The sequence below is a fragment of the Equus caballus genome, chromosome 4, assembly GCF_041296265.1.
Source record: "Equus caballus isolate H_3958 breed thoroughbred chromosome 4, TB-T2T, whole genome shotgun sequence".
NCBI classification, from domain to species: Eukaryota; Metazoa; Chordata; class Mammalia; order Perissodactyla; family Equidae; genus Equus; species Equus caballus.
The window spans coordinates 90252390-90270964 of NC_091687.1; the positions used below are offsets into that span (position 1 = coordinate 90252390).

Below are 18575 nucleotides of genomic sequence, written 5' to 3' on the forward strand. Positions count from 1 at the left end.
CCTACTCCCATGACACTGCTGAAGGCCGGTGGGGCCGGGGACCAGCACCGGGTGTCAGGGGCCACCTGGCAGAGGGTAGGGGGAGATGTGGGGCGGCTCCGTCTCAGGAGGGTTCCCGGGCTTCCTCCTCAGTGAAACAAAGCCTCCTCACTTCTGCTTCCTTCCTTCCCACCCTGCGGGGCGTGGGTGGAGACAACAGAGGCCGACAAGCATGTCCCGCTGGAAGGAGGAGGAGGGGAACCAACACGGATTAAAATGTACTGACCAAAACGGACGGCCAGGGCTCTCATGTGAGATCTCAATGCTGAAAAGCGCCGGAAGTTGCTGTTATTAAGAAACTCAGGCGAACAAAGGTCACTGACCTGTCCAACACCATAGATGAGTGGGCAGGTGGCTGCGGGCGCCAATCTGACTGAGGGGCGGCTTTCCCGCCAGGGACCCTCGGTGCTGAGGGAGAGCAGCAGGCTGGGAGCCTGGGGGCTACTACCCGGGCAAGCCACTTATGCTTCCTGGGCCTTGCCTCCCATTTGTAGAATAACGACATGACACAATAACGTATAACAGGGGCTGGCAAACTTTTTCTGTAAAGGGCCAGAGAGTAAATATTTCAGACCTTGCAGGCCCTGTGGTCTCTGTCTCAACTACTCAACTTCATTGTCGCTGAAAGCAACCACAGGCAGCGTGTAAATAAACGAGCATGGCTGCGTTCCAATAAAACTTTATTTACAAATGCAGGCAGCTGAGACCTCCAGGGTCTGGGGCCAGAAGCCTAGGTTTTTTTTTGGTTTTGTTTTTTTCTGCTGAGGAAGATTAGCCCTGAGCTAACATCTGTGCCAGTCTTCCTCTACTTTATATTTGGGTCCCTGCCATTGCATGGCTGATGAGTGGTGTAGGTTTATGCCCGGGATCCAAACCCACAAACCTGGGCTGCCAAAGCAGAGCGTGCTGAACTCAACCACGACACCATAAGGTCAGCCCCTAGAAGCTTAGGTTTTCATCCAGCTGTGGGCCGTATTCTGTGAGGTCCGCGAAGAGCCCAACAAGAACCACTTGTACTAGCCTCCTACTAGAAACTGAGCCATGTGATGGCAAACTGAGAAAAAGTATTTGCAACTCATGTCACGAAGGGAAACACCTCAAGTGTTACCTATTCAAAAAACAGGAAAAACAAGTTAAAGAAATCTAAAAGCACCACAGTCCAATAACAGACACCAGAGGGGTGAGTGTGGGTGATGGTCCTTACAGAGGTGCCCTCCTCTCTCTGTATGGCTGTTACCATTTACTAGATGTCGTGGGAAGGACCATGGCCATTCCCGTTGGACCTGGGAACCTGCACAGCACCCATTCCCAGTGGACGCTTGCTAAGCATGTTCCCAGGGATGGGGCCGCCTGGTGCTGCACTCCCTCTGACCCTCACGGGAAGGGCCAGTGACAGCTGGGGTGCAAGTTGGCCAGCAGACATGGCAGGTCAGTGCCCCTAACATGGTTCCCTTCCTCTTCTCCTAGGGGACTGACTGCCCTGGGCCACAGAGCCTCTCTCCCCGGGCCGCCCACCTGAATCGTCTGCCTGGAGCCTGGGTTTTAGCAGCTGAATGTCTGCTGCCGTGGGTTCACGGGAGCTCCGGCTGTGTTGGGTCAGGAGGTCTTCAGAGGACAGCCTCTTCCCTTTTACTTTAACAGTGTCTCACTGAAGAATTACATACGTTTAGAGAACTGCACACACAAATGTCGCTGAGCGCACCCACGTAACCAGCACCCAGATCACGGAATGGGACATACTATCCCAGGAGCCCTCCCTGTGTTCCTTTCCGCTTGCTCTCCATCCCCAACGGTAACCTCTCTTCTCACTTAGACTATCACTGGTTTTGAATTTTATTGCAACAGCATCACACAGCATCGATTCTTCGGGGTCTGGCTTCATTCCCTTGGCATTTTATTTGTTCGACTCATCCCCCTGGTGGGGTGCCGCTGCAGACTGTTCATTCTCATTGTGGTGGAGTATCCTAATGTGCCAACATGCCACCATGCGTGTATCCCTTCTGCTCCTGATGGGCATCCAGTGGCTTCTAGCTCAGGGCCACTATGTATGGGGCTGCCATGAATATTGCAGCCCCTGCCTTTGGAGAACATGTGTCTACACTTCAAGCAGGCCCATGTCAAGGCTGAGCTGTGTAGACAGGGCCTGTTGTTGCTGGTCCTGCAGGGCGTAGGGAGGTAGATGAACCAGGAGGGCTGGCTCCGTGGCAAGGTGAGGACACAGCTCCAGGCCCCATCGCCTGAGCTCCTCCCTCATCGCCCAGATCCCACACCCAGACAGAATCTCAGGCCCTCCCTGCATGGGCCACTCCATTCAGCTCTGCATCCCAGACCCACTCCCTGACCGGCCAGTTGGCACCCAGATGCACCTTTCAGTGCTGGTGGCCCGGAAGAGGTGGAGCGGCAGGTGCAGACAAGGGAGCCAGGAGGCCCGCTCTAGAGGCTCTGCTCTCAACTCCCAGCCTCGCAAGCCACTCAGGGGGCCTTGGTTTCCACACAATTCAGAGGGGTGGCTTCAGTGACCTCTGCCGTCCCTCCTAATGACAATCAGAGGCCAGAGTTGGCTGCACGCCCCCATTCCCCCATCAGAAGCTCCCCAGATAGGGGTCAAAGGGCAGCACCCTACCCCCACTCTGTAAGGGACTAGGCTCCTCAACAGGAAGTTTCTAAATACATTCTTAGGATTGCTCATTATCATAATTCTGTTGCTGAAGGCAGAGTGGTAGGAGGAAAGTTTGGAATTCAATCAACTGTGTCACCCAAGATTGCGGACCTGCCCTCCCTGTGGCCGAGCCCCTGCTGCCCCTGCTCTGGCTCCTCTCCCACCCATGTGGAGGTTCCCCGGCCCAGGCCTGGGGCAACCTCTGCGCCGCCTGTCCTGGCTGTTCCTAACAAGAGGGGTGTGCACATGCTGACCCCTGGAGGTTTGGGACCCTCATGTGGGGATCACCATCCTGCCCAGGGAAGGGGCTGGAGTGCTTACTGAGCTGGAAAGATGGCCCAGCTTCCTTAAAACAATACCCCTCCCAGGGCCTCCTAATCCCTTCGCCTGCTGCAAACCATGTGAATCCTGATCTGTTTGACCGGGCAGTGTGCCCAGGAGCGGCCAACCCACCAGCCTGCGAGCGGGCGGGTGGGGGCGATGGCCAGCACTGTGCTCACCTTGCCTGCCAGGAAGGGCTCCGTACAAAGGTCAGGACAACAGGGCAGCACCCTGGGGAGGAGAGAGCGTGCCCTGCAGTTCGTCTTTAAGATCGATTTCAAGGACCACACATGTGATGTCCATAAAACTCCCACAGGAAGAGCGAGCTCTGGGGATGGGAGACCCGGGTCCTGTGTGAGCCTCAGGCCTCCTGGGGCCTCGGTCTCCTTTTCTGTCAAGGGAGAGAGAAATATCTATCTTGGAACAAAATGAACACTAAAAAAATGTATAAACTTTCAGGGAAAATGTCAAAATACTCCAAATCTACAGACGGGCAGGTCAGGCTGGATAGGAAGATGGGCTGACAACTCTGCCAACGCCCTCCTGTGTGCTGGAGACATAAGTGTCTGTGCCAAGAGTTCTGGGAAAGGAGGGCAGGGGGCCATGTGTCCTGCTTGTGTCAGACCGTGGGGCACAGGTGTTGAGGTGCCTACTCTCTTTACATGCTGGAATTTTCTACAAACCCACCCATTAAAAATAGTTTACCATCATTACTCTTAAGCTTATAACTGGCACTTACTGAGGCCTTATCATGTGGGCCAGATGCTGAGCTGAGAGCTTTGCATGTGACCCCCTTTGCGGTTCCCGCACTCTCTCAGGAGGCCCCTCATTATGCTCCTTGTACAGGAGACAGAGGCAGACTGGGGAGGCAGGCCTGGCGATGGGCGGGGAGCGGGATTCTAGTCCAGGCTAACTGTGGAGGTGAGTGCTCCCCCCGCCCCTCCCACAAGGAGCCATCACACAGGGTTTGCCCAAGCCTGCACCACTGTCACCTGGCCCATCTCTTCCCCCAGGCACGTCTGCTGCACTCAGACCCTTGGGCACACGCATCTGTCCACAGCCAGAGCATGCGCACGTTTGGCATTCAGCTCCACCCTTACAATCAGTTCAGAAACAACCTTGGTAAACATTTTTCCGAGGGAGCACGTTGTCATTCCCACGCCACCTGCCGCCTCCCACAGCCATGAAAATAACCAGATGTGCACGGGTTTCTCAGCTGCCACTGGAAACCTCTGCCAGGGACCAGTCTGCACTCCAGCCGAAAACAAACAAGGGCCAGAAGCCAGAGGGAAGTCCTGCATAACCAGTGGGACGGTCGCCTCTGGGAGCTGAGTGAGAAAGTTCTGTGAAACAGGGCCTGTGAGTTTCCCAGGGAATGGGCAGTTTCCGCCCAGTGGAAGCCAGAGGTTAAGGCAGCAGGTGTAGCTTTCCAAATTTCCAAGCTTTTTTTTTTTCTGTCCTGGAGAGAATTCTTCCCTTCCAGGAATAACACCTGCATCCTTCTCGCTGTAGAATAATCCACGTTAGTCCACATTCCCCAGAGTAAATGTGTGCGTGCTGGGCTGGGGGGGTGGGGCTAAGACTCAGCGGGCTCCTCCTTCGAGATCCCACTTATTCTTCATAATGGGTTCAATACAGTCCAGACTCTGCTTGGCCCCCAGAGGCAGACGGAAAGCATGACTACCCGCCATGGAGCATGAAATCTGGATCTTTGGTGTGTGAAGATGGGAGGGCTCTTAGCTTGCCGGTAGGGAGTGGGGGTCCCATGGCGGTGTTGCTTAAAAAGAACAAACAAACCTCCTAAATGATTATGGCTAAACAATTGAGGGCTGGCTCCCCTGTGCCCTGCCAAGGCCCTAGGGGAAAGTTAAAAGCCATGTTCCTTTCAAACAAAGCCAAGTCGTCCCCTGTGTTGGAGACGTTCGAGCTAGTCAAGGAAGCTCGGTTTCCTCTGGGCTCCGCCTAGGGAAGTGAATCAAGAAGCCCAGCGCCAGCCCCAGCTGGAACCAGGTGTCCAAACAGCTGAAAATTCACCCCCGAAAAGTAGTCGAAGAGGCTTAATGACACCAGAGAGGGGGACCGGAAAGTGTGAACACACACATACAGGGTGACTTCACAGCCTTCTTTTCAGAAGAAACTGGGAGCAAGATGAAATGTTTCCCTCTGAAGTCATGCAGGTCAGGAAGGGGGTCAGGTTTGACTGATACTGAAGTCAGACAGGCTCCAAAAGGGGTGGGGGCGGGGAGGCACCATCTCTGCCCCACGGCCCACACGCTCATCCTGCCCTTCTCTTTCCACTCTCTGCATTGCATTTCCAGGCTTGCTACCCAGCAAGGTGGGTGCAGAAGCCGGGATGTCTAGGTCAAGTTTATTTGGCCACTCCCATGCCCGGAGCAGTAAGGTGTTGTCCCTCACGTGGAAGGGGCTACTTGGAACCTCAAGACTCTGGGTAAATCACCACCATCCTTCCGCCTCAGATTTCCCATCTGGAAAGTGGGCACCATGCTCCGGAGTGTGGCACAACCTGGCGCCACAGGATTTCAGAGACACTGGTCCCAGGGCCGCTGCCTTTCTCACCTTCCCTTGCAGACCGGTCTTTCCTTTTACAGTGTTGACATCAGGCCTAAACGCCCACCCCTCGGGCCGGGGAAGCAGGGGCCAGAGAGGCAGTGAGCTACTGAGCAGCCAGGGCCAAGTTGTGGCTGAGTACGCCACCCTCCATGACCAGTGGCTGGGCATGTCCCCGCTCTAGAAGCCGTGCAGACATCACTTTCCTCTGCATCCCTGGGTCATAACGTCAGAACTTGAGGGATCCTAGACATCACTTTATCCTACCCCAACAAGGAGAGGTGGGCAAACAGATGGTCAGAGTACTGGGCACCAGGTCACATCTTCTTTGGCTTCTAGAACCCTGTGGCCCAACTCCCAGTGCAGGCTCTCTATCCTCTGGGGCATATATGCCCATATGCTTCTGTTCCACCTCCTGCTTCCCCTCATGGCCATTGGACAGGACAAGGGAGAAATCTGACCTGTGGCGAAGATGAAGAGGAGAGAGGGCCTAGGCCATCAAGGCCACGAGAGCTCCCCACGGGACATGGGCACATGCCCTTCCTTACATTATCCAGGAATTCAAGACTGGCTGTCCCCAGCAGCCAACTGTGATGAGAACAGCTTCCCCCTGCCTCCCGCCATCCTCAATGACTCAATGCATCAGTGCCATGCGTCTAGCTTCCCCCCCTTGCTCCCCTCTCCCCCCAGCTCTCCTGGATACATCCACACACTTGACCCCAGTCCCTTTATGCCAGCAGTTCTGGGGCCAAAATCATCAGGCAGGTCAGGCCTTTCAGATCACTGGGAAATACTACATAGGAGGGTCCTCGAGATCCCCTGGGCCAGCCCCTCATTCACGGATGAGAAAACTGAGGCCCACAGGGAGGACGGCTGGCCCTGAGTGGGTGGAGCATCTTCCTCTCGCAAAGCCCTTTTCTTTTTCTTCCTACTCTTTCCTCAACACCCAACTCAGATGGATCCTCCTGGGTATCTGCTCCATGCTTGCCACCACCCCCATACACACATACACCTAAACACCCAAAGCTTAATTAACAGGAGGCCCCAGGGGCAGTTAGAGCTGGTGTGTTGACACAGTTGCCCGAAACTGCCCATGGAATTCAGAGATGCGATATCATGTGGTCAGGACCAGACTTCAGATTCTTCCTGGGCCCGAGAGTAAAGCCAAAGTGTTTTTCCACTGGAAGTGCAACCTCCCAGGATGCCGAGGGGACAGTGAGCCCACTGACAAGCTCCCGCCCTCCTCTCCCCGGGAGCCAGCTGTCTACAGCACAAGCTCTGTAGCGCCCTGGCCCACGGTGCCGCTGAGCTGAAACCAGGATGACTTCAGGGGGAGAAGCAACGCTGCGTGGTGCTCCGGGGGTCTCCAGATGCATGTGGCCCGGCTGGGAGAGGGGGCGTGTTGGGGAGTGGGCTGCCAGCACTGGGCCTGGAGGAGGAAGCAGCCAGGCTGCTGCACACACGGGCAGGCCGAGACCCAGCCCACAGGCTACTCAGCAGCGCCCCCTAGGGCTGAGGTGCAGGACTACATCCACCTGAGCAAGGGGACCTTGTGCTCTAGGACGCGCCTGGGAAGGGTACCAGCTGGTGACTCAGCAAACAAGATGCACCCCCTTTCGGCCATTTGGCTCCCCGAATCCCAGAAAAATGACAGCCTGAAGGTGGCTGAGATCCACACACCTCAGCAAGCCTGTTCAATCAGTGCCGAGGAGAAAGCCCCAAGCTCTGCATGTGGTGTGTCACTGTGGCAGTGCTGGCCGACAGGACATCCTCTGGAATCCCCTTCTCCAAGCCTCTGGGGCAGGATGACAGGATGACAGACTCAGACTGAATTTAAAACAGAAATGTGATGCTCTCAGGATCAGGGACTCAAAGCCACGGGGCAGAGGCACAACAGGAAAGAAGCAGCTGGAAGCAACCAGCAAACCGTGTTTGGCCCCATCTGAGTGGAAAGATGAAGCATCAAAAACACACACATCCACAATTCTCTTAATAATGCCTCCAGCTCCTATCTGACAAACACCACCATTATTAAGCACCCATGACGGGCCACCAGCCTTGAATGTACCTTGTTCCTGGGAAGACTCTGGTACAAGCAGCCTTCGTTCTGGCCACAACCTTCCACGTGGTTTCCCATAAAGCCCCTAAGGAAGGCGGGCCCGCAGAGGTCTTGCTTAGCAATGCCCCAGACGCACACGGTGCTTTGTTATATGTGATGCTCTCTCAGCCTGGCCCAGGTCTTGACACAGGGCTCTCTGGGCCTGAGCACTGACTGTCACACATCCCTGGATACCTCTTAGTCCCGGGCAAACTGGAACAGTTGGTCACTCTACCTTTGCATCAGTCTTTCCCCACAAGATGTTAACTAAAGAGGAAGGAGAGAAGGAAAAAGTTCACAGTTGAAGTACACTGGGGAAGGCTGACATAAGCAAAGCTGGTATGTAAGCCCACTTATAGAATGACTTGGAGCACTGAAGACCCTGGGATGTACCGACTTCCCAAGAAGGGGAACAGAGCAGGCAGCATTTCCTAAACTTTTGGGATCATGGTTCTCTCTTATTCATAAGTATTTTATTCATTTATCAAACATTTACTGAGAGCCTAACTATGAATATCTTGAGGACTACTAGTGTTCTCTTCGGACACAGGGACACAGCTTTTTTTATGGAGTTGTAAAAGAAAAAAAAAACCATATGGTGCTAGCCCTGATTTACCATTTGGGTAAACTGAGTCACAGAGCAACGCCCCACTGGGCTTTATCATGCAGAAAGCTAAATGCAGCTGGGTGAGTAGTTGCTAGCTTCCTCCCATGCCTCGATTTGTGAGGCAATGCTCGGTTCCCTGGTTTATATTAGCTGCTGGGTTGTAACGCCATGTGCCTCCCCTCCCCTCCTCTACAGCATAGAGATGGCTGTAGAAAGACAAACGTCATGCTTCGCTGCCTGGTGTGGATGATGTCACTGGGGATTTGGTGCAAGTCAGGGTAAGGTGGGTGAGAAAGGAAGCCCTGTAGACGGGGAGACTCGGATCCGCAGCTGGACCAGGCAGTGTAGCAGTGGTGGCTGGGGTACCAGGGGCGGCCAGAGGAGCATTTATCCAGGTAGGAAGGAGCTGTGGGATGGGAGACTCCATTTCACAGTGTGATGGGCAGACCCTGCAGGGCTGCCAGGATCACAGCCTGGGTGGCTTCAGGAAAGCCTGTTTTGACTTGAAGCACCAAAGCGCCCCCTAGGGCTGGGGGGACAGGCACCTGGGTGGGAACCAGGAAGGTGGGGGGCTGGCCATCAGAGCCCCTTCTGAGCAAAGCCCACCCTGGCCACCTCATCTGTGACTGTGGTCTACAGCTAAACCCCCCGGAACTGGGGCCCCATCCTGAGCAACCTGGCTGTGGGCAGTGACTAAATGGGGCAGGGCCAGGTGCCGGGGGAAGGGCTACGAGGAGAAAGCTGGGCCCAGCAAGGCCGAGGGCACAGTGGATGCTCCAGCTCGGGGGGCGGCAGTTGCAGGTCTGTTTCATCACACCCCACATGGGGCTAGAGCTGAAGCCAATAAAAGAAATAGGGCCGGCCGGACGGCGCAGTGGTTAAGTGCGCACATTCCGCTTCTCGGTGGCTCGGGGTTCGCTGGTATCGGATCCCGGATGCGGACATGGCACTGCTTAGCAAAAGCCATGCTGTGGTAGGCGTCCCACGTATAAAAGTAGAGGAAGTTGGGCATGGGTGTTAGCTCAGGGCCAGTCTTTCCTAGCAAAAAGAGGAGGATTGGGCTCCATGGCCGAGTAGTTAAGTTTGCATGCTCTGCTGTGGCAGCCCAGGGTTCGGATCCTGGGCGCGGACATGGCACTGCTCATCAGGCCACGTTGAGGCAGCATCCCACATCCCACAACTAGAAGGACCTGCAACTAAGATATACAACTATGTACCCGGGGGGGGGGGGGGGGTTGGGAAATAAAGCAGGAAAATAAAAAAAAAGATTGGCAACAGTTGTTAGCCCAGGTGCCAATCCTTAAAAAAAAAAAAAAAAAAAAAAGAGGATTGGCGGTGCTTAGCTCAGGGCTAATCTTCCTCAAAAATAAATAAATAAAAATAAAAGAAATAAACCCCAAATGTACTGACACTATGTGTCAGACACACCACCTACATGATTTTATTTACCCCTCACTGTGAAGGAGGCATTGTACCCATTCTACAGCTGGGGAAACAGAGGCCAAGGGACAAGTCTGAAATCACAAGGCTAGTAGGTGCCAAAGCTGAGACTAAAATCCAAGTGTCTAACTTCAAAGCTGGGGGCCTCATGGCAGGAGATTTCAATTTTTCATCTCTTTGACAGTAGAAGTTTTTCTCAAAGGAATTCTTACGTGGAGACCCACCATACAGAACAGATGAAAGCAGAGCTGTATGAAGGGGTGGGACATGAAGTCCCTCCAAATTGGCCTGCTCTTAGTTTTCCCCTCCAGGTGTGCAGCCCGAGCTCTCTGTGGCCCCAAGGCAGCTTCACACAATACCTCCACCAGGTTTGAAAGCCACTGGCCTCCAGCTGCTTCTCCCACCAGTGTCCATGGACCAAACTCTTAAGACAGTATCTTCCTCCACCCTGCACTTGGCCCCAGTGAGGCAGGAAGGAGAGGATGGGGTGTAGAAATACTTCTTTCCCATCCAGGGACCAGTGGGGGAAAAGAGGTCCCCCCTGTGCCTGCCCTGTTGGAGGCCCTGCTCATGGGTGGTCCCCAGGGCACCTCAGCCCACAGGTACAGGTCAAGGCTGGGGAACCTGAATGGGAGGCAGCCAGGGGTCCCTGTGCATTACAAGGAACTGCTCCATCAGTACCAAAAGGCTGGAGCCACAGTAAACGAGGGCTAAGCTGGAGCTGGCTCAGCCAGAGGGTGGCAGAGCCCCAGGCCATGGAGGACAACTGCTTGCTTTTCACTCCTGCAGATGCAAAGCTGACCTGATCAGCAACATGAAGACAGGGCAACTGCAGAGAAACCCAAGGTTTGCGAGGACTGAGTTTACAGTAGCATTTGCCAGTGACCTACTCCAATATCCATTCTTCACTTCTTCCTTATAACCAAACCACTGATTTTTTGAGGCTTATGGGTATCTGAAACAAAAATCACTCTTCCCTAAGGAAACTCTTCCCTGCTTCCCTTGCAGCTAGGTGTGGCCACAGGACTAAGTTCTGTCCAACAAAATGTAACTGGAAGTGTTGTGTGTGGTTTCCGGCAGGAACCCTCAAAAGATGAGCTGCAGCCTTCTTGTTCCTTTTTCCCAACAGCTGGAGCCCAAGCAGCCATCTTGGACCACGAGGCAGCAGCTAATGGAGACAGGAGCACCACACCAGCCCTCTTAACTCCTATTAGATGAGAGAGGTGTAACTTCTGTCTTGTTTAATCCACTATTTCTTTTTAGTTGCTATGAGCAGCCAAATCAAGTTCTAACAGACGGAAGCGCTGATCTTCCCCTGGAGGACCCTTTGGGTCGGGGAGACACAGAAGGAGATGCCAGGCAGCAGCACTGCCCACCCCCTCTCCTGCCAGGAGTCCCTGCTCCCTCTCAGGCCCGCCTGCCACCTGCCTCTCTTCCTCTAGAATCAGGTCAGGAGCCTCTCAGCTGGAGACCTCGGAACTGGCAGACAAGCCTTTGGGTTCTAAACTGCTCTGCCCCTCACTCATTCACTCCCTCATTCATTCATTCAGCAAATATTTATTGAACATCTACCATGTGCCAGGTCCTGTTCCAGGTGCTGTAGCTACAGCACTGAACAGAAGTCCCGGCCCTCATGGAACTGGCAGTCTACTCAGGGGAGGGACAAAGAAATGAGTACACGTCCAGTGATGAGCACGACAGAGAGAAAACACAGAGTAAGGAGACGAGGGTGTGTGTTCCCCAAGATGGCCCGGAAGGCCTCTCTGAGAAGGGGACATTCCAGCAGAGGGCTGATGGAAATGAGGAGTGTGGATGCTTGGGAGAAGAGCTGATTGTGTGATCTACTGTGAGTCCTTAGTGCCTGGGCCTCAGTTTCCCCTCTCTGGAATGGTCTGAGAGATAGAGGCTGTCCAAAGGCAAACTCGTGCCACCCTGCTGGAGACCCTGAGGCTCCAGTCAGCGTGTCCAGAGCAGGTTAGCAGGGAAATCAGACTGGATGGGGACAGAGGGGCCCCTGGACAGAACTCCACGAACTTCTGGTAAGAAGGGGGCATGGCTACGGCCTCACCTCTAGCTCACACTTAGTTTAAGAATTACAGAGTCCTCACTTCCTTCCATGCTGTGCTGTCTACGCTGACCTGGGTCAGGGATCTGGAAGGTTAGAGATCAGACGGCTGTGGACTCCTGGTCAGCCTAAGCGTCTCCAGGGGCCTGGCTCTGGGAGGTCCCCCTGCACCTTGACCCAGAGCCACATGGCAAACCTCACTCAGCCATTCCTCAGAATTCTCTTCCCCCTGGGCTGAGGCACAGCCTTCCGGCCATGACAATTGGCGGACGGGGTGCCACCCTGCACCCTGGCCCTAGGGAAGTTCGAGGTGGCTGACCCGAGGGGGATATAGCTAGAAAGGAAGAGAGGGTGGCGGTGGTGTGTGTCGGGGAAAGGGCTGGGGATGGAGGGAGGATGGGTGGCCGGGAGGCCAGGCTAAGCTGGGGGTCAGTGCCGGCCACTGCTATGGTGGTCTGGGGGGCCAGGCTCAGAGCCAATACAAGAACTCGGGGCAGCGGGATGTGGGGAGGCACTGCTCCCAAATATGCAGTTGATCGCAGCATCTGTACACCAGGCATCTAACAAACATTTATAACCACCCATTTGTTCCAGATTCTGGCTGGATGCTGTGGACACCCAGGGGGCTCATAGGCAGTGGGAGACAGGCGTAAACAGTCACAACACATGGTGGCCAGCACTGTGACATGGTACTCAGGAAGCCCTTGGAGAGCCTAACTGGTGAGCAACCAAGTGGCCTCAAGCCTCAGCTTCCCTTGATGGTGGAGGAGTGGGGAGAGTGTGTGCAAGACACAGAGGTGTCACCATCATGAAACCATTTGAAAAGAGTTTCTCCAATGCCCAGGAGGAAATTAACACAGAAGGGGCCGAGTCCAGTTCCAGCGTCCATGGCTGCATACACCTGCACACACATCTCCCCGGAAGCCGTCACCAGGAGTCACTAGGAACCTGGGCAAGTGAACCCACAGCCTGGCCTGCATTCCCTCATCGGAAAAATGAGTGGGTGTAGAAGATGATTTCCAGGGGGTTCCCCAGCTCTAGAATTCTGTGTGCTACAATTTTCTGTGTTATTTCGAAGTGGTGTGGAAACTACCCTTTGCCAATAAAATTCTACTTTGGACACCCAGCGGGCTGCTTACTTGAAGGAATCTTGTGGTAAATGCTACTGCGGATATGAAGAGCCTCCTTACAATGCACCTTTTGTGTAGATTTTCCTGAAGGCTTTCCTTAAAGAGGATACCTACAGCTGTTAGGACTGTGCGGCCCGAAGAGTCACAATCCCAGATCTGCCACGTCTCGTGATCTTCTAACAGCCCCACAAAGTGGACCGGACAAATGACGAGGAGAGACCCGTGCAAATTCACCCATGTTCTTGGGAACAGGACGTGACAGGAAACTCCCCCAGTTGAGCTCCCTGCCCTGCATCATACCCCGTGGGCACAAATAGGAAGTGAGCCCAGAGCTGAGGAAAGAGACCCAGGCCTCTAGGTCTGAGGAAGTTCCCAGGCATGCTGGGGTTCAGGCTGGTGGGCAGAGGAAGGTGATTCCTCTTCTCCAGTTACATGGGAGGGGTGTCCATTCCGGCTTCAGCAAGAGCTTGCATTCGACAGACCTGCAGGACGCCTTTGGGTGTGAAGGGTGTGAAAAAGTGGCCCTTCCCAGGGTAGGGACCATCTAAATCTCAACCCTCCTCCTAAGAAGTGAAGTGAGCTGTCCAGAAGGTTGCTCCCACTTCCCTTAGGAGCTAAGCGCTAAAGGATGCCAAGCCCAGAAGCCCCGACCCTCAGCACTTTCTCCCACCAGCTCCAGCTGCTGTGGAAAGAGCCCACTGGCCAGCATCACTGCCCAGCATGTGAGCTGGCCCGGGGCGCCCCTTCCAGAGGGCCTGAAGCCAGGGGCTGGGACCAGTTCCCTTCAGGTTAACAGTCCAGATAACATTTCGAGCAGCTGCTCAGTGCCCGATGCTGTGCTGGGGCCTGGAGGCAGAGATGAATGTGCTGTTGGCCCCTGAGGGGCTCACCGCCTGGTGGGGGAGGCACCCAAACAGACCACAGAATATAACTTGGTTCCACCTAGGAAACCAGCGAAGGCTTCTCAGGGGAGATGATACCTGAGGATGGACAGGAGACAACTCTCCAGCTCTCCCCACCCAGGAGAGTTCAACAATGTGGAGTCCCCTTCCTCTCTCAGCTCCCAAAGGGCAGAGGTATCAAAACCCTGCTCAGCAGGAGCCCCTCCTCTCCCTTCCAACATGGATTCCCGAGGAAAGGCAGATGCGTGCACCTCCAGGTTGTCCACCTTGCCCCAACCTCTGTGCCCTGCCTTCTCCAGCCCCATTGCGACCCCCAGAGGACCTTCCTGGGCATGCCAAGCTCCCTTCCTCTGCCCCTTCCTGGGTGGCCACACCCCGCAGCTCTGGCCAAGCTGCCACCTGGTGCCTCTGTGTCCCTCAGTCTTCTCTCATCCCTCCCCAGCCTGTCTCCTCCCCCTCTTCTTCTCAGGTCTGCTGAGATCAGTCTGCCCCCCCCACCACGTCTTCTCTCTCGTGCCTCAGAGCCATGCACAAGCAGTGCCATGCTGGGAACACCCACCATCCCCTCACCCCATGTCCCGTGGCACTCTCTCGGGGCTCTGAAAGCCCATCTTCTCACCAAACTCTTCCTGCAGCTCACTGACCCCACCTCAAGAAGCCCCATCACGACCCCCAGCCTCTCATCTGTGTCTCCCCCTACACCCTGCAATTCACTCAGCCTCGGTCACCCCTAGGAAACGGTCTCCCACCCTACGATGACCTTTTTTTATTTTAAAATCCCTGTATACACCCCCACCTCCATCAGAAAGCTTTGCCCAGATCACCTCTTCCCAAATCTTGGGGCACTTAGGTTTCAGTTTTCATTATTACATATCAATTGACACCAACAAACATTAGCAGCATCCTGATGCTGAGGGCGCCTTAAACCGACCCAGTGCTCAACATACACGCTTTATTAACCACGATAGCCAGGATTTACAGAGCTCTGACCACGAGTTGGGCACAAGGTCAAGCTCATTACATAAGTTCTCTCTCATCTTCAGAGCAACCTGCAGGTTAGAGATTTGTTACCATTTTACAGATGAGGACACGAGGCTCAACAAGGCCACTATCTTGTCCGCAGTCTTGCGGGGCTGCCTGACCCGGAATCTGAGTGTGTTCCATCAGCCCCTGCTGCCGTTCCCTTGCCTAGGACTCATCCATCGAGTGACTTCATCAGAGTGACAGTCCAAGTCAGCTTGTCCTTTTCGGCAGCTGAGGGAACACAGAAACCCAGAAATCTAACAGTGAAAATAGAGGTGCCTTCTGCTCCTTCATTCTATCTTAAAGAGAACAAAACTGAGGTTCACAGGTGCGACTTGTCATGTGGGTGAAGCAAATGGATATCAAGCCCAAAAGCACTGAAAAGGGGGCTAACGGTCGGTCAGGCCCTGAGTTTATGTTTACACCGTAGCTGCGTGGCCAGCCTGTACGAGGGAAGCCGCGAAGGAGCCTGTGCTGGAATAATTCCTCTGTTAAGGAGACTCGCGCTGTAAACCTAGGTTGTTTAGAATTGAATCACAGCACCCCAGCAGGCTGGGGGTTATGCTATCAGGCAGCCACACCTTCTGAAGGGGAGAGATGGCGCCGTCCTCACTGAGTGCCCACAGGAGGACACAAAATCCACCGCAGCCACTCAACACTGGCTGGCACCGCTCAGCCTTTTCTGGCTTCAATGCATGCAAATAATAATAATAGTAGTAGTAATAATAATAATAATAATAATACCCCCTTGCCACTTTACACTTTTCAAAGCACTTCCCTTTATCATTGCATACTCTAATAACAGCACAGTTAAGGATTGAGCACTGGGGCCTGAAAGGCCAGGTGACTTGCTGGTGGGGCAGGAGCGGGGTTATGGTCCTTTGCCACATTCGTTTCCTGCGTATCAAGCGCCTACCATGTGCCACGGCCCTGTGCTAGGCTTGAGGAGGGCTTCCTGGAAGAGACAGGGTTTCTGGGCAGCACCCAGGTGGGGAGACAGTCCAGCCCTGAAGCCAGACGTGAGTCACATGGTCCCATGGGTGGCCCCACGGGTGGCCTCATCCCACAGCCCCTCGCCCCCTCAAAGCTCCACCTCTTTAAGCTCAGAAGCACTGAGAACCAGCCCAGCTTCCTGACACAGCCCATCTCCCTTCTAGGTGGTGCTTCAAGGCTCCCAGCAGAAAGGGTGCCTGTCAGAGCCCACACTGAAGTCCAGCTGCCCTGAGAGCATGGCGGCCTGACTCCAGCATCTTCTCAGCCCTGCAGGTTGTGCAAATCTTCAGTGACCGCCATCCCAGAACTGTTCTGACCATTCCTCACCCGCACCCCCTCCTCCAGGGGTGCACACCCTTCACCCACTGAGAGTGCCCTTCCCTTTCAAGCCAGGCTGGTGGAGTCTCGAGCATCCCACCGAAGGATGCTCAAGCCTGCTTGCTCTCTGCACACCAGCCCCTTCCCCCCAAAGGTTCCCTGTGGTGCAGAGCAGAGACTGTACTGCCATTCCATCCCACCCTCCCCTGAGAGTTTAGTCCCAAACTCCAGCACCTGCCAGCAGCAGGGTCTCTCCCTGTGTGGGCTCTCACCCCGGTCCTCCTGACCCTAGGCTGGGAACATAACTCTTTCTCTCTGCCGACACGTGCTCAGGTAGGCAAGAAATAAAGGCACCTCTCTCCTGGGCTGAGACTCCAGCTGTTCCTAGGGGCTTTGGGCCACCTGCTCTGACTGGATTTGCAGCCACCATCTGTCCCCTAAAAGGGTAACATTTCACCTTTAGAAGGAACATGGGAGGGTGTTTCTAAGGTGTAGACCAAGCGGCGTGAGAAAAAGTTCCTGGTTATACAAAGGGGTTGGAGGGGGTCTCACTGTTCTGGCCATGTACTAAGAAGGGATCTGTTCCTTTGGTGACATGAAGGCAGGGACCCCATTCAGACGAGTGACTCTGGGACTGTGGAAGGCCCACTTACTCCCCCTCCACCTGCCCCAGCACGGGCTCAAGTGGGCTGAGATGCACACACTGCTTGGAAAAACCTCTCTGCGAAAGAGTAACGCACCGCCCGCGTAGGCCGTTACTGGAGGCTTGTCACCTGCTTCGGGGACTTCCTCGTGAGCTTCCAGCCTGCCGCTTTGCCTGGAATCAAGGACTACACAATACCGTCCCTCATACCCTCGAACACGGAGAAAAGGAGTGATCAGACCCTGGGGGTCCCGCGGAAGCGTGGAGCCCGCGGTGCTCAAGTCCGCGCTCTCTTTGCCCGAAACCCATTCCGCGCCAGCGCGCCGTTTGCCGCTGCAGAATCCACCGCCCGCTCCACCCCAAAGGAGGCCGGGGACAATCCACGCTCGGGCCCGGCACCTGCGGCGTTCTCGGGTTTGGAAGGGGCGTGGATGGTGCAAGGTCAGGACTCCGCGTGTGGCCCCAGCCAGAGGTGCGCGGAGGGACTGCCCTGGGTCCAGCCACGAGGCCCGGCGGACTCCACTGCAGCCCGGCCCGGTCGGGGGCGCACGGGCACGGGAGGGGGCCCAGCGAGGCCGGGGCACCACTCACCCTGCACAGAGAGCGACGCCGGCGGCAGCAGCAGCAGCAAGAGCGCCAGCGCGGAGAGCATCGTGCCCTGGCTTTGGGCCCCGAGCAGGTGGCTGCGGGCTGGCGGAGGGTCCGGGCGTCCGGGTGGCGGGCGCGTGGGCGCCGCGGAGGGAGGCCTGGCGGTGGCTGCGGCGGCCGGGCGGTGACCTGGGGCTCTAAGAGTCGCGCTCCGGCGGTCCCTCCTGGCGGCCGCTGCGGCAGAGGCGGGCCGAGGCGGGGAGCGAGGCGGCAGAGGAGCAGCGAGCGGCTGTGTCGCGGGCGGTGTCTGCGCGCTGCGGCCCGGCCGTCGGCTCCCGCGACTCCCGTCCCGTCCGCGCCGGCCTCCTCCTCCAAGAGTGCGCCGGCGGCGGGGTGGGCGGGCGCTGGGCCGCGAACAATGAGCAGAGGAGGAAACTCCGCCCTGGAGCAGCGCGCGGGCGGGGGAGCGGGGGAGCGGCGGGCAGCGGGCCCCGGGCGGGGGTGCGAGGGGGAGAGCGCAGGGCGGCAGGGTGCCCCCGCGCCCACGGCTCCCCGCCCGCAGGGCAGCCCGCCCCGGCGCACTGGTGTCGCCCGCAGTGCTTTTGAGGGGCTCCAGCGGCACCCCCCACACCGCCGGGGCCCTTGCACACCCAAATGCGGAGCGAGGCGGCCCCCAGACTTGCATGTCCGCGAGGGACCCTTCGAGGCCTCCGGGCTGCGGCGCGCTCTGCAGCAAAGCCCGAAAAGCACGTCTGCCACCTGCCCGTTGCGACTCACCTGAGGCAGGCCCGCATCCCGCACGACTCCTGAGCAGGTCTGTGCTGCAGGGTGAGCCCTGGGCCGTCCGGACTCCTTAGTTGCTTACCCTCTCCAAGCCAGGGTGAGAAACTTGTGATGGTGAAAAAAAAAGAGAAAATTTTGAAGGATTATATATGTGCCAGTCTGTGTTCTAAGTGTTTTATATATGTTAATTCATTTACTCTACACAACAGCCGCATTTTTAGCCTCATTTTGCAGACAGGGAATTGAGTCAAAAAGAGGTTAAGAAACTTGCTTGAGTGGTAAGTGGCAGAGCTGCCTGTGAGAGTAGTTTGGAGAAATACTTTGCCCAGTGCCTGGCAGGTAGTAATTGGTCAATAAGTATTAGCTATTCTTATTCTTGTTATATAAAGAACAGCAAT

The 18575-nt window shown here is 55.7% G+C and overlaps 1 protein-coding gene across 2 annotated transcripts in view; it reads right to left on the reverse strand.

The window, feature by feature from the left end:
- The window catches only part of PODXL (podocalyxin like), a 44419-nt gene extending 26325 nt beyond the window's left edge, over nt 1-18094 (reverse strand). For both annotated transcript variants that reach the window (XM_070265073.1, XM_023639700.2), the window contains exon 1: nt 17398-18094. In XM_070265073.1, coding sequence (XP_070121174.1) covers nt 17398-18079 — 682 coding nt within the window. In that variant the 5' untranslated portion in view covers nt 18080-18094. The remainder of the gene's footprint in view (nt 1-17397) is intronic.
- Nucleotides 18095-18575: the final 481 nt, after the last annotated feature.